At 45.8% G+C, this 13,563-nt stretch overlaps 2 protein-coding genes across 2 annotated transcripts in view; both read left to right on the top strand.

The window, feature by feature from the left end:
- The window catches only part of LOC148323101 (uncharacterized), a 175,044-nt gene that overhangs the window by 102,527 nt on the left and 58,954 nt on the right, over positions 1–13,563 (top strand). Inside the window, exon 5 of the mRNA XM_088315645.1 lies at positions 13,014–13,130. Coding sequence (XP_088171771.1) covers positions 13,014–13,130 — 117 coding nt within the window. The remainder of the gene's footprint in view (positions 1–13,013; positions 13,131–13,563) is intronic.
- LOC148323102 (uncharacterized) lies at positions 6,464–12,927 on the top strand. Its single transcript, XM_088314792.1, has 4 exons — positions 6,464–7,098; positions 9,031–9,593; positions 9,773–10,389; positions 12,889–12,927. The coding sequence occupies exons 1-4, from the start codon at positions 6,464–6,466 to the stop codon at positions 12,925–12,927; spliced, it is 1,854 nt and encodes a 617-aa protein (XP_088170918.1).

Here is a 13,563-nt window from a genome sequence, read left to right as displayed (position 1 = left end):
TGTTTATTTGGGAAACTGTGCGAAGACACACCCACAGCATTTTACGAAAAATAACAAATTTCGTATTTCACATTTCTACACTGAATTGTTTAGTCATATTAGAATTTGTAATTGTATTTGTTTCAGCATGAATTGCCATTTAAGATCACACCATCGGTGGTTAATGTGCTTATTTGTCCACACCCATGTAAAATATGCCTCACATTTCCTGCTTGATTTTTTTATTTTTGCCATTGTTTGTGTTCTGTGGTGGACTGTATAATAAAAATAAGACGAAACAACTCAATTTTAATTATTTATAATCATAAACAAACATTCAGGAGTGGGGCTGTCAAACTAATCTTAATTTTTGGAATTAACCAAGTCAAATGATTTGACGCATTTGCATCCCATAATCCCGCACAGAAGTGAGCACAAGAGTGGATAATGTTTCAGTGTTCTCTGGTAATGCGTTTTTGAGAAAATCAAAGCTGTGTTTTTTTTTTTAAAGGGCTCTGATCCCCCACGCTCACGAATCAGCAGCATATTATAGTAAACGGGTCACACCACCCAACACCGAACTAGTTAAAGATAAAGATGTCCTTTAATAGTCCCGCAATGGAAAAATTTGCAGTGTTACAGCAGCAAAGATATAGATCACACAGAGGCGGCGTTTTTTTCTCTACAATTATAGGTCTCCAAATGATATTTTTAATCAATTTAGCTTTGCTAAAGGACTTTTCTATTTATTGACATTAAAGTTTATATTTATGTAAACATAAAATGTACATTAGTACAAAATTTAAAACATTTTGGGGTTTAAAAAAATGCATTTCAAGAATTGCACAAATACACAACTCTAGTTGATGGCAAGCAGTGCAGTAGGTCTTGCCTTACATGAAGCATTTGTAAGGATTGCCACGGTCACAAAATTTCTTTCCTGTCCTTGCATTTTTACAATTATAGCTTTTATTGTTTTTAACAGTATAATGGCATTTAATGTCATGTTTGTAAATGTCACGAATAACTTTTGAAGAAAAACACAAATAAAATCTGCATCGCATCATCAGTCAGAAAAATTCCAATACAATTTCCCCTAAGATTTTCAGCCCTAGCGGACACATGCATGCGTACATGTAAACATTGCAGAATGCAGGTTTGTCTTCTGGGTGGGGAATTACAATAAATAAATAATACAGATAATAATGTGCAGGTAAGGGCGGCACGGTGGCCGACTGGTTAGCACGATGGCCTCACAGTGAGAGACAGCATCGGGCGTGGGTTCGATCCCGGCTCCGGCCATCCTGTGTGGAGTTTGCATGTTCTCTCCGTGCTTGCGTGGGTTTCCTCCGGGTACTCCGGTTTCCTCCCACATTCCAAAAACATGCATGGCAGGCCAATTGAACACTCTAAATTGCCCCTAGGTATGAGTGTGAGTGTGGATGGTTGTTCGTCTCTGTGTGCCCTGCAATTGGCTGGCAACCAGTTCAGGGTGTCCCCTGCCTACTGCCCAAAGATAGCTGGGATAGGCTCCAGCACCCCCCGCGACCCTAGTGAGGAGAAGTGGTACAGAAGATGGATGGATGGATAATGTGCAGGTAGTGATTTGCACTCATGGCGAGAAAGAATTCCAGTTGTACCACACTTGTTCAAGTTTGAATTACCATCCCAACGCAAAGCACATGTTCATTGTATTTATGTATGCATAAGATTTGCTATATTTTGGAGGGATTTCGAATTGCAATTAATTACGATTAATTAATTTTGAAGATGTGATTAACTCAATTAAAATTTTTAATTGTTTGACCGTTCTAGTTGGGAGCCTTAATCGCATATACTTTAAAAGAACGATCAATAGCCACGGCAGTCAGACACCTCATGCAGCGCTATGAATACAATTTAAAAGATGAGAAACAATGGGGGCTTTTTGAGATGCAGGTTCTGGCAAGGCCGACCATCTAATTACATTTGCAGTAAGATAAAATTCGCTCAGTGTAAAACGTACAGATACGCAAAAATATTAATCTACACTTACAACCGTTACATTTGGGCTTTATAGAAAGGCAGCGTGATCTCTATGAGATTATCTTCAATATTCTGTTGTCTGCCGGGGAAGAAGTACCAGTGCCAGGGATTAAAAAAGAATCATTAAATTCAAGAAGGCTGGTGACATCGTAGGACCGAAGACTGAGCTGTTTGGATCAGTGAGGGACTTCTCACCATTTTGGACAATCATTCAGATACTCTCCATGACAGTCTGCACTCGCCGTCTTTTCTGTTTAGTTTTGTTAGAGATGTGCTCTCATATGTGTTGCTACGTTGTTGCATGTATGTTTGTTACGTAATGTTTTTTTGATTCTTTTGTCAGCTTCCACTTACCCGCAGGACTGATTGTGATTAAAGTCCTAGGCTGGCTCACCATCCAACGGGTCTGAGGGTGGTGGGGAAGAAAGTTAAAGTAACCCCTGCGCCCTTTTTTCCTTAAGTCGGCGTCGAGGCAAACTCGACCAGGTTCGCTAACTGCTTTTTATGTATATATGATGAGAAACCGCACAGAATCGAGAGCTGGCGATGCGACCACTCCGTTTTTACGGCAGCTTCGCCTCTGTGAATCTATTGCATTTATTACTGACCTAATTGGTTTAACTGTCCTTATTAGGACCGTACGGATTTGTTTTGATTTTAAGGCGGAGTAAACTTTTTAATTGATTCTTGGTTGTCGATGGTAACGGGCCCCGATGTCACCGAGGGGGGTCCTGGCCGTTCGTTCAATTGCTAAGGGTTGAGTGGTGCGAATGAATCAAATCATAAGAATCACAAAGAAATCAAATACATTTTTTTAAGAGATTTAATATGAATACAAAGACTCATGCGACATCCATCAATTGACATTTCCCTTCCGCCAGTCGCGGGATACAAGAACGGGACAATCCAGAAATATCACAGAGTCACCGCATCCACATCGCGAACAAATAAAACAGTAAGGAAAGAATAGTAAAACTGTGTAAAGTGAGTAAATGCATTTAAATCATTGTCAAATTTCAGGTGAGCTTTCTAAGAGTAATCATTTCCCAGAGTGCCCGGGGTTCGAATCGGCGATAAGGTAAATTTGGGGAAAAAAACTGAAATAACTGGACAATTGACTAGGCTCTCTCTTCTTTTCTAAACACGCATCACTTATATTATTTCTTTTACCTTATCGAAGCTAAGCTTTTTAGAGATGTCCAATTGATAGAGAAAAGATCCATCCCGCCGAGGGATCTAAATCCGAGCCGAGAAAAAACGTAAGTCCCGAAAAAGGGAAAAAAAATGCAAAAACAGAATCCTCCGTCAAAGTGTCCCCATGAAATGCACGAAGAGCCCTTCGTGCTTCTTGGGTGAGATTTATATAGCCCTGCTTCTCCTCAAAGTTTCCATGACTCAGAGTCACGAGTGGAAAGTTCCACACTTCTGGTAGCTTCTCGAAGCATCTTCACTGACTCATACATGTGAGTGGAAAGTACCCTTGCCGAACGGTTCTTTCCCCTCTCGTGATTTAAGAGCAGAGCGTGTCCAATATTTTTATATCATCTCACCCCTAGACAGTGCGTTGACTTGTCTTTCTCCGATGCTCTAAGATCACCAGTTATACTCAAACAATGTAATACTTTATACCACATATAAAATGCAAGCTCAATACATTTGAAAAACATATGATAATACATGTTGTTACATTCTCTCTTTGTAATCAACAGGATATTGAACTTTGTTCATTTCTTCAACATCATGTGTCATCATTAGAGAGTAACAATGCACACAGGTCATATTCATACACAAAGCAGTTTCAAAGCAAAGCCATTTTGTACATCATGGCTCAATAAGGAACTTGATTATCCTACAATAGTTTTGTGTTGTTAGTACATTTAATAGAAAATAAAAACAATAATCATTCCAACATTTAAACAGCAAGTCATCCTGACTATCTGTCTTGTACAAACTGCAAGTCACTCTGACTAACTGTCCAGTACAAACTTCAAGTCATTCTGACTAACTGTCTAACTAAACAGCAAGTCACTCTGACTGACTGTCTAACTAAACAGCAAGTCACTCTGACTAAGTAAACTATGGAGTTTTCCCCAACACACTCATGTTATATGATTCATAATGAGTCATGTGTAAAACATAAATTTATCGTAAGGCATTGACTTTGGTATGTGTGTGTTCTAACTACTTTTTAACAATAACAAGGCCTCTGCTGATCTGGCATACTGGACTGGGCTGAATCGGCGTGCCCTCAGTACTATCAACATCTAGTGTCTATACTAGAGAATGTCTATTAAGGCTAAATTTGGTGACCTTTCTACTAGGTCTTAGCCCAAATCATACTACACTATCCCCTATTTGTCCCATTACTTTACCTGACAAGGCGCATCACTCGACACCTTGTTGCTTCACTTCTTCCACACCGCCAAACAATACAGGTTGTGTGTATTATTCCTCTGTCAATACAGAAATTCTAGTTTGTTGATCCTTATAATAGTCGGACACAATACTACTGCTGCGTAGTACCACGCTGCCATTAGGCTATGGGCCCAGAATCCGACTGAAGTTGGACAAAATCAGGAATTCTTGGACTGTACCACCAGAAAGAAGCCGCAACGTACTGCGAGCGTAACTGCGAGTAAGCCAATGGCTAGCGCAATGAATCTACGACCGACTGAAATGAGTAGCCGCTGGAGTAGACTCCTTTTTGACAGGGATGAGAAAAACTATGACCTGTGGGAGACAACGTTTTTGGGTCACTTAAAATTACAAAGGCTCAAAGACGTGATTTTGTCCAATTCTGCTGAAAATAAAACAGATGATGAGGATGATAAAACAGCCATCATTGAAGCAAAAAATGCCGAAGCATATGCAGAGCTGATACAATTTTTGGATGACAAACATTTATCGCCGGTAATGCTACGAAGACACCAAAAATATGAGAGGACCAGCATCTGCGGACAATGTGATAAAGGCACAAGGACGACCGAGTAGTACAAAAACAGAAAGTTGAGTTTTTTTAAATGTGGCCGAAAAGGAGATAAACCTAGAGAGTGTCAGCGTAAGCAGTGGTGCAGTTTGTGAAAGAACGCCACGCACCGCGACTCAAGATGCAGGCGTAAACAACCTTCAGATAACGCACAAAAAATTACAGACGCCAAAGATTACGCGTAATCCAGCCTAGATGTAACGAATGCACGGATTACTGTTTCTTAGTGTTGTTGGAAAAGAAAGGGCTTTCCCTTTAACTAGCTGCCTGAGATGAAAGAAACTGGATCGAACGACAGCACTGATTTGCTCATCTAATTTAAAATCACAGTCCAGTTTAAAACCCTAGTTTGAGAATGGTGGCTTTCGATAAGATCTCATGGGCCGAGGTCAACAGGGTTGAGAGTAGAAGGGCCACTGTACCTCTGTCTATTTTTCATTGAAATTCAGGTAGTTAAGTGAATAGAAGAGAAAAGAATATCATTCAAAACTCGTAACAGGGCTGAATCCAAAAAGAATCGTAACTGCAAGTACACCTCGTTTTCCAAGATTTTAGAAATAAAAGGCAATTCGGAAATGGGTCTAAAATTTGACAGTACATCTTGGTCAAGGCCAGGTTTCTTAAGCAAGGGTTGCACCACAACATGTTTAAAATGTTGGGGGACTACACCTCAAGAAAGACTGCTGTTGATAATGGCCAAAACCAATTTGCCAATACTTAGGAGGACTTCCCTAAAGAACTGAGGAGGGACAGCGTAATATGGTGAGCCGGATGGCTTAATATAGCAAACCATATCCTCCAAAGATGACAAGGAGATCGCCTCAAAGGAATCTAACACTGTGGAATATGGAACGTGCACAGAGGGGTCAAATGTAGCACTCGAGTTCCGTTGCAGTGCTTGTGTATTTCATGAAACACAAGAGTGACACAGTGCAAGCCACTGAGAAATTCCTGACAGCTGAAAGGCGCTTCCAAATCTAGTTTAGATCGTATTCAAGAATCAAAGAAAGGTATTAGAACAGTCTTTGAACTACATCATATTTGGTGATTTTGCATCAATTCCAAGATATTATTCAAGTAAATATCTGTTACCACCTTCACAAAAAATAGTAGTTGAAAAATGTGATTAATCATGGAATTATTGGTGATTAATTCGTTAAAAAAAATTCATCACTTGACAGCCCTAATATATACACATATATACAGGTATACATACAGTACACCATATAGAATACGGGTAGAGAGAGAGAGTGAAATTCATGTTATAACAAAAAAACCAAATTATTATTAAAACTTATTATTTACGGGGTCCCACAAGGATCTGTGTTGGCGCCAACATTGTTTAACCTATACATATCTGACTACCCGCGAACAGAGTCTCAGAAATTCGGCTATGCCGATGACCTAGCAATAGCCACGCAAGCTGCCAGATTTGAAGTGTTGGAGGAGACGCTGACACGTGATGTGGACGCAATGCACTCCTACTTTCAGAGGTGGTACCTGAAAATGAATCAAACGAAGACTGTGACTTCCGTCTTCCACCTAAACAACCGCCAGGCAAGGCGTGGTCTGGACGTGAAGCTGAATGGGAGTTCTCTTCCTACAGACGCGCACCCAAAATACTTGGGCGTGACACTAGATAGGTCTCTAACCTATAAGGAACATTTGAGAGGCATAGCCGCAAAACTGAGAAAGCGAAATGGCCTGATAGGGAAATTAGCAGGGACAACTTGGGGTGCCTCCCAGGCAGTGCTCAGAACTTCTGCAATAGCCCTGTGCTACAGCGCAGCTGAGTATTGCGCATCTGTTTGGGGGCGGAGTGCACATGTCAATAAAGTGGACGTGCAGCTGAACCAAGCAATGCGCATCATCAGCGGATCTCTAAGGTCCACACCGCTTCCTTGGGTGCCCGTCATGTCATCTATACCACCTCCCTCCCTCCGACGCGAACAGGCAACGCAAAGGCAACACCAACGCATCCGAATAACGGAAGCTGATACACCACTCCGGAAAGTAATGAAGGACGCCCCCCTAACGAATAGGCTGTCCTCAAGAAGACCCTTCTACCGCAGTGAAAAGCTAGACTTCTCAATCAACGAAGCCTGGAGGTCAGAGTGGTCAAACTCTGACACGCGAGGGAGACACTTAGTCGCTGACCCCAGCCTCGAGCTCCCAGGTTTCTCCTCCCTGACCAGGAAGCAGTGGACTTACTGAGACAGAATCAGGTCAGGTCACGGCCGCACCGCTGCAAACCTCCACAGATGGGGATATCTCGACAGCCCCCTTTGCCCACGATGCCACAATCACCCGCAGGATATGGACCACCTTGTCCTGCACTGTCCGATAACATCAATAGCTGGAGGATATGCCACCATTCACGAAGCGGGCACAGAATACAAGGAATGGATTGAGGAGCTACAAATAGAGGTGTAGCCATACGAAACTACTATTATTTTTTTATTCCCCAGCCATTATTTTTGTATTTATTCAATTACTTCTTTTTGTATTTATTTAATTACTTATAATTATAATTATGACTTTTACCTGCTGGTACGCCGTCCGGTGTGCCCTGTGAAATGAAAGGTGGCATTCTTCATTTATTTATTTATTCATTCATAACTGACAGCCTCGCGCTCCGCTCGTGCCCGGGCGGAAGAGGTGCTCCTCTTCGGCTTAATTGTCACGCACGCCGGACCTGCTCCCCTGAAGCGTGTCTCCTTTCGGTTGAACTCGGTTTCATTTCGCCCCGCCCGTGCCCGGGGAAGGTGCTCCTATTCGGCTTAACTGTGACACACGCCCGCCCTCCTCCCCCGGAGCTTCCATTCGGTTAAACTTAGGGGCCGCTTGGCACCGCCCGTGCCCGGGGAAGGTGCCCCTCTTTGGCTTAACTGTGACGCGAGCATGCCCTCCTCCTCCGGAGCTTCCATTCGGTTAAACTTAGGGGCCGCTTGACACCGCCCGTGCCCGGGGAAGGTGCTCCTCTTCGGCTTAACTGTGACGCGAGCATGCCCTCCTCCTCCGGAGCTTCCATTCGGTTAAACTTAGGGGCCGCTTGACACCGCCCGTGCCCAGGGAAGGTGCTCCTATTCGGCGTAACTGTCACGCACGCCGGCCGGCCTCCTCCGGAGCTCTCGTACGGTCCCGAACGCGAGTGGCTGCCTGTTTACAGCAGCATGGCTCACTATTGAGCCTTTTTCGTGTGTTTTTTCCCTTTACCCTTTTTTATTTTATTTTTACCTCACCTCAGCAATGGACATCCAACTTGCGGTGGTTTTACTGCTGTTGCGGGCTGTTTTTTGTGCGATCGTGTCCGGAGACAAAACTCGGACCTACGGATCGATCGTGTACACAAGAGATCAGCTGTTAGCACTCCGTGCTAACCCCGCGTGGGCTCCCGGAGCGAGACCCGATATCCCCCGCGAGCTGAGGAGGAAGAGACGGGGATGTCGTGCGGGGGCTAAACGCCAGGCAAGGAGGAGACGATATCACCCCGTCCTCCCGTCCGTTATTATGGGGAATGTTCGATCCCTCCCCAACAAAATGGATGAGCTAACAGCGCTAACCCGGCACGAGAGGATTGTCCGGGAGGCTAGCTTGCTGGTGTTCACGGAGTCGTGGCTAACAGAGCTAACGCCGGATGCCGTCGTGGAATTGGATGGCTTCCAAATACTACGCGCGGACAGGACACTGGAGAGCGGTAAGAGAAAAGGGGGAGGGCTGGCTGTGTTTGTTAATGATAGATGGTGTAACCCTGGGCATATAACTGTTAAGGATCAACTTTGCAGTCGGGACATTGAGATGATAGCTGTTAGCATGCGTCCGTTCTATTTACCGCGAGAGTTCAGTCATGTGATCGCGGTGGCGGCGTACGTGCCTCCCTCTGCTAACGGTGAGACAGCCTGTGATGTACTGAATGCAGCTGTGAGCAGGCTACAAACACAGCACCCAAGTGCCTTGTTCCTTATCTCTGGTGACTTCAATCATGCTTCTCCTTCCTCCTCTCTGCCTTCATTCACACAATATGTAACATGCCAAACCAGAGACAATAAAATATTGGACCTCTTCTATGCCAACACCAAGGAGGCGTACACGTCACTGCCCCTCCCCCCGCTGGGCAAAGCTGACCACAACTTGGTTGCTCTCCTGCCTGTGTACAAACCTCTCGTCCGCAGGCAGCCAGCTGTGACACGCACAGTTCAGCGATGGTCCGGAGAAGCCGAGGAGGCCTTGAAGGACTGTTTCAACACAACTGTGTGGGAGGTATTCAGCGAAGCTCACGGTGAGGACATTAATGGTCTAACAGACACAGTTACAGACTATATTAACTTCTGCATGGAGAACACCATTCCCACCAGGACTGTAAGATGTTTCTCCAACAACAAACCCTGGATCACACCGGACATTAAAGCTCTCCTGAAGGAGAAAAAGAGGGCTTTTGTTTCAGGCGACAAGGACGAGCTGAAGAGAGTGCAGCGTCAGCTGAGAAGGAGGATCCGAGAGGGGAAAAAGTCCTACAGGATGCGGATGGAAGAACAACTGCAGCGGAACAATGCCAGGGATGTCTGGAGGGGCCTGAAGACCATCTCAGGCCACGGACAAGCAGGTAAGACCCAGAAGGGGGGGGGGCTTCAGTGGGCAAATGAGTTGAACCTATTTTTCAATAGGTTTGATCAAATGTCTGACCCCGCTCAGGCTTCCCTGATGCAGCCCCCACCCACCCCTCCTGCCACTGCGAACAAGACCCTCTCTCCCCCTCTCTCGCCCCTCTCTCTCTCTCCACAGGCTCCAGTTCCCAGCCTCATCAGACAACCACCACTTCCTCCTGCTCAGCCTTGTTCCTCACAACATCTCAGGTGAAGAACCAGCTGAGGAAGATGAAGGCGAGGAAGGCGGCAGGCCCAGATGGGATCAGCTCCCAGCTCCTCAAATCCTGCGCAGACCAGCTGTGTGGAATCGTCCAGCACATGTTCAACCTGAGCTTGAAGCTGGGCAGAGTCCCCCAGCTGTGGAAAACATCCTGCCTGGTTCCGGTTCCAAAGACACCCCATCCGAAGGAGCTCAACAACTTCAGACCAGTGGCGCTGACGTCTCATCTGATGAAGACCCTGGAGAGACTGGTCCTCGTCCATCTGCGCCCCCTGGTCAGCTCCTCAATGGACCCACTCCAGTTTGCATACCAGCCTGGCATCAGTGTGGATGATGCCATCATCTACCTGCTCCACACTTCACTCTTCCACCTGGAGAAGGCGGGGGGCACGGTGAGGATCATGTTCTTTGATTTCTCAAGTGCTTTCAACACCATCCAGCCCGCCTTATTGGGAGACAAGCTGGAGCAGGCGGGAGTGGCCCACCACCTCATCACATGGATTCACAACTACCTCACAAACCGGCCACAATACGTGAGAACACAGGACTGTGTGTCTGACGTGCTCCTCTGCAGCACGGGAGCGCCGCAGGGAACTGTGCTGGCTCCCTTCCTGTTCTCCCTCTACACCTCGGACTACAAATACAATTCCACAACCTGTCACCTGCAGAAGTTCTCTGATGACTCTGCGATTGTCGGCCTCATCACTGACGATGACGATCGGGAGTACAGAGGGGTTACGCAGGGGTTCGTGGACTGGTGTCAGCAGAACCGCCTCCAAATCAACGCTGGGAAATCCAAGGAGCTGGTGGTGGATTTCCGCAAGCGTCGGCACTCTCCACCTGCACCAGTGAATATCCAGGGAACAGACGTTGAGAGGGTCTCAACTTACAAGTACCTGGGTGTTCATCTGAACAATAAACTGGACTGGAGCGACAACACAGACGCTCTCTATAGGAAGGGTCAGAGCGGACTCTTCCTACTCAGGCGGCTGAGGTCCTTTGGCGTTCGGGGAACACTCCTCAGGAACTTCTATGACTCAATGGTTTCATCAGTCATCTTCTATGGAGTGGTCTCCTGGGCAGGAGGCATCTCGGGCCGAGACAAAAAGAGACTGGACAAACTGGTGAGGAGGGCCAGCTCTGTCCTGGGCTGCTCCCTGGACTCTGTGGACTCAGTGGGGGGCAGAAGGATGACAGCAAAACTGTCATCAATGCTGGACAAACCAGCCCACCCATTCAATGACACTCTGAGAACACTTTACAGCTCCTTCAGTGACAGACTTTTACACCCTCGCTGTACCAAAGAGAGATTTCGCGGCTCCTTCCTGCCGACTGCTGTCAGACTTTTTAACAAGAACATTGGGTCAGGCCTACAAACAGGAGGGCATTAGTGCAATTGTGCAGTCCTAGGATGCAATATACACTACTACTGTACTTTCAGCCAATGGTGTACTTAAATATTGACCAATGATGCATTTTGTTTACATTACAGTAATCTTATTACAATACTTCTATCACTGTAGTATTTCTACCACTGCAGGATGTTCACTATTACAGTACTTTTATCATTGCAGTACTTTTATAATTACGGTATTTCCTATCATTGCGGTACTTTTACTATTACAATACTTCATCATTGCAGTATTTTTCCATCGTTGCAGTACTTCTACCATTATAGTACTTTTATCATTGCAGTATATTTTATCATTGCAGTACTTTTACCATTACAGTACTTTTATCATTGCAGTATTTTCTATCATTGCAGTACTTTCCTGTCATTTCAGTACTCTCACCATTACAGTACTTTTATCAGTGTAATATCTTTATCATTGCAGTATTTTCAATCATTCAGTAGTTTTTATCATTACAGTGTTTCCCCCTCTGTATAATGGACAGGCATTAGGAGTGTTTCCTTACACTTAGATACGTTTATACTGTGTATATTTGCATGCTTTTTATGAATGTCTGCTGCTAATGTTATACATTAACGGCTACATTACGCCGCCGACTCTGTGTGATCTATATCTTTGCTGCTGTAACACTTCAAATTTCCCCATTGTGGGACTAATAAAGGACATCTTTATCTTTATCTTTTATCTTTAAATGTCGCCCCGCTCGTGCCCGGGCGGAAGGTGCTCCTCTTCGGCTTAACTGCCACGCACGCCGGCCGGCCTCCTCCGGAGCTCTCGTACGGTCCCGAAAGAGGCCTCCTCCGGAGCTCTCGTACGGTCCCGAACGGAGCGAAATGTCGCCCTACTCGTGCCCGGGCAGAAGGTGCTCCTCTTCGGCTTAACTGTGACGCAAGCATGCCCTCCTCCTCCGGAGCTTCCATTCGGTTAAACTTAGGGACCGCTTGACACCGCCTGTGCCCGGGGAAGGTGCTCCTATTCGGCGTAACTGTCACGCACGCCGGCCGGCCTCCTCCGGAGCTCTCGTACGGTCCCGAACGGAGCGAAATGTCGCCCCGCTCGTGCCCGGGCGGAAGGTGCTCCTCTTCGGCTTAACTGCCACGCACGCCGGCCGGCCTCCTCCGGAGCTCTCGTACGGTCCCGAACGGAGCGAAATGTCGCCCCGCTCGTACCCGGGCGGAAGGTGCTCCTCTTCGGCTTAACTGCCACGCACGCCGGCCGGAGCTCTGGTACGGTCCGACCCGCGCGAAACGTCGCCCCCGATCGTGCCCGGGGGAACGTGCTCTTCTTCGTCCACTCTCCTCTTCGCCCACGCTCTTCTTCGGCGCACGCCGGCCGTCTAACCGCTCCAGCGCCCCGTCGTGCCGCTCGGCGAAACTACAATGCCCCCGCGGAGCGGAGCGAATGGAGAACCCCGATCGTGCCCGGGCAAAAAAGTTTTTAATTTTTGAATATTTTTTTAGACCCGCGAAGCACTAAACCCGCGAAAGGTGAACCGCAAAGTAGCGGTATATATATATATATATATATATATATATATATATATATATATATATATATATATATATATATATATATATATACTCCCTGGGCAGAGACAATTGTCACAGTCTCCACTGCAAGTTCACACAATCTGTGATATACTCATCAAAATGGACTTGAACTACTCATAAATGATTATGAATTGAATTATTGAATTGGGAGAAAAAAATAAAATCTGTTTTTATTTCTCCTCTGCGTGTCTATAGTGGGTCTGAGCTGTGTTGGGAGGTTTCGCTGTGGCTTTTCCTCTCAGTGCATCAGAAGCTCAGCACAGTGTGATGGAGAGGTGCAGTGTGACAATGGAGAGGACGAGCTTGGCTGTGGTGAGACACACCGCCACCGCCAGAGGCGCTTCCGAAGTCCCGTGACTGCTGACATGGACTTAAGTTTAGCAGCATTAGAGTGATGGGACCTTACATAATTTTATTTTTTTTCCCTTTAGTGCACAGCACTCGCTAGACATATTGGGCCTGATTTACAAAATTAAGCTATAATAGATTGCGTGCACGGTTTGCGCTTCATTTATGAAATTTGCAACCTCATACACTGATCCCAAATAGGAGGTACGAAATCTGTGTTCACTCATTCAAACAGATCACACAGCTGCAGTGGTAGAAGCCATAAAACCCATGTTTTGTTTGATTTAACTCGTCACAAGTGCATGGCAGTTGGATTTACAGACATTGCATAACATTACCTTTACAATATTGGACGTTGGACAAATTGATCAGGACAAGCTTTGAGATGTTCATTGTT

The sequence above is a fragment of the Idiotropiscis lumnitzeri genome, chromosome 14, assembly GCF_059441095.1.
Source record: "Idiotropiscis lumnitzeri isolate Australia: NSW breed Sydney's pygmy pipehorse chromosome 14, RoL_Ilum_1.0, whole genome shotgun sequence".
In the NCBI taxonomy this organism is placed as follows: domain Eukaryota; kingdom Metazoa; phylum Chordata; class Actinopteri; order Syngnathiformes; family Syngnathidae; genus Idiotropiscis; species Idiotropiscis lumnitzeri.
Note: the sequence above shows the minus strand (reverse complement) of the source record. Positions and strands in the feature narration are given on the sequence as shown.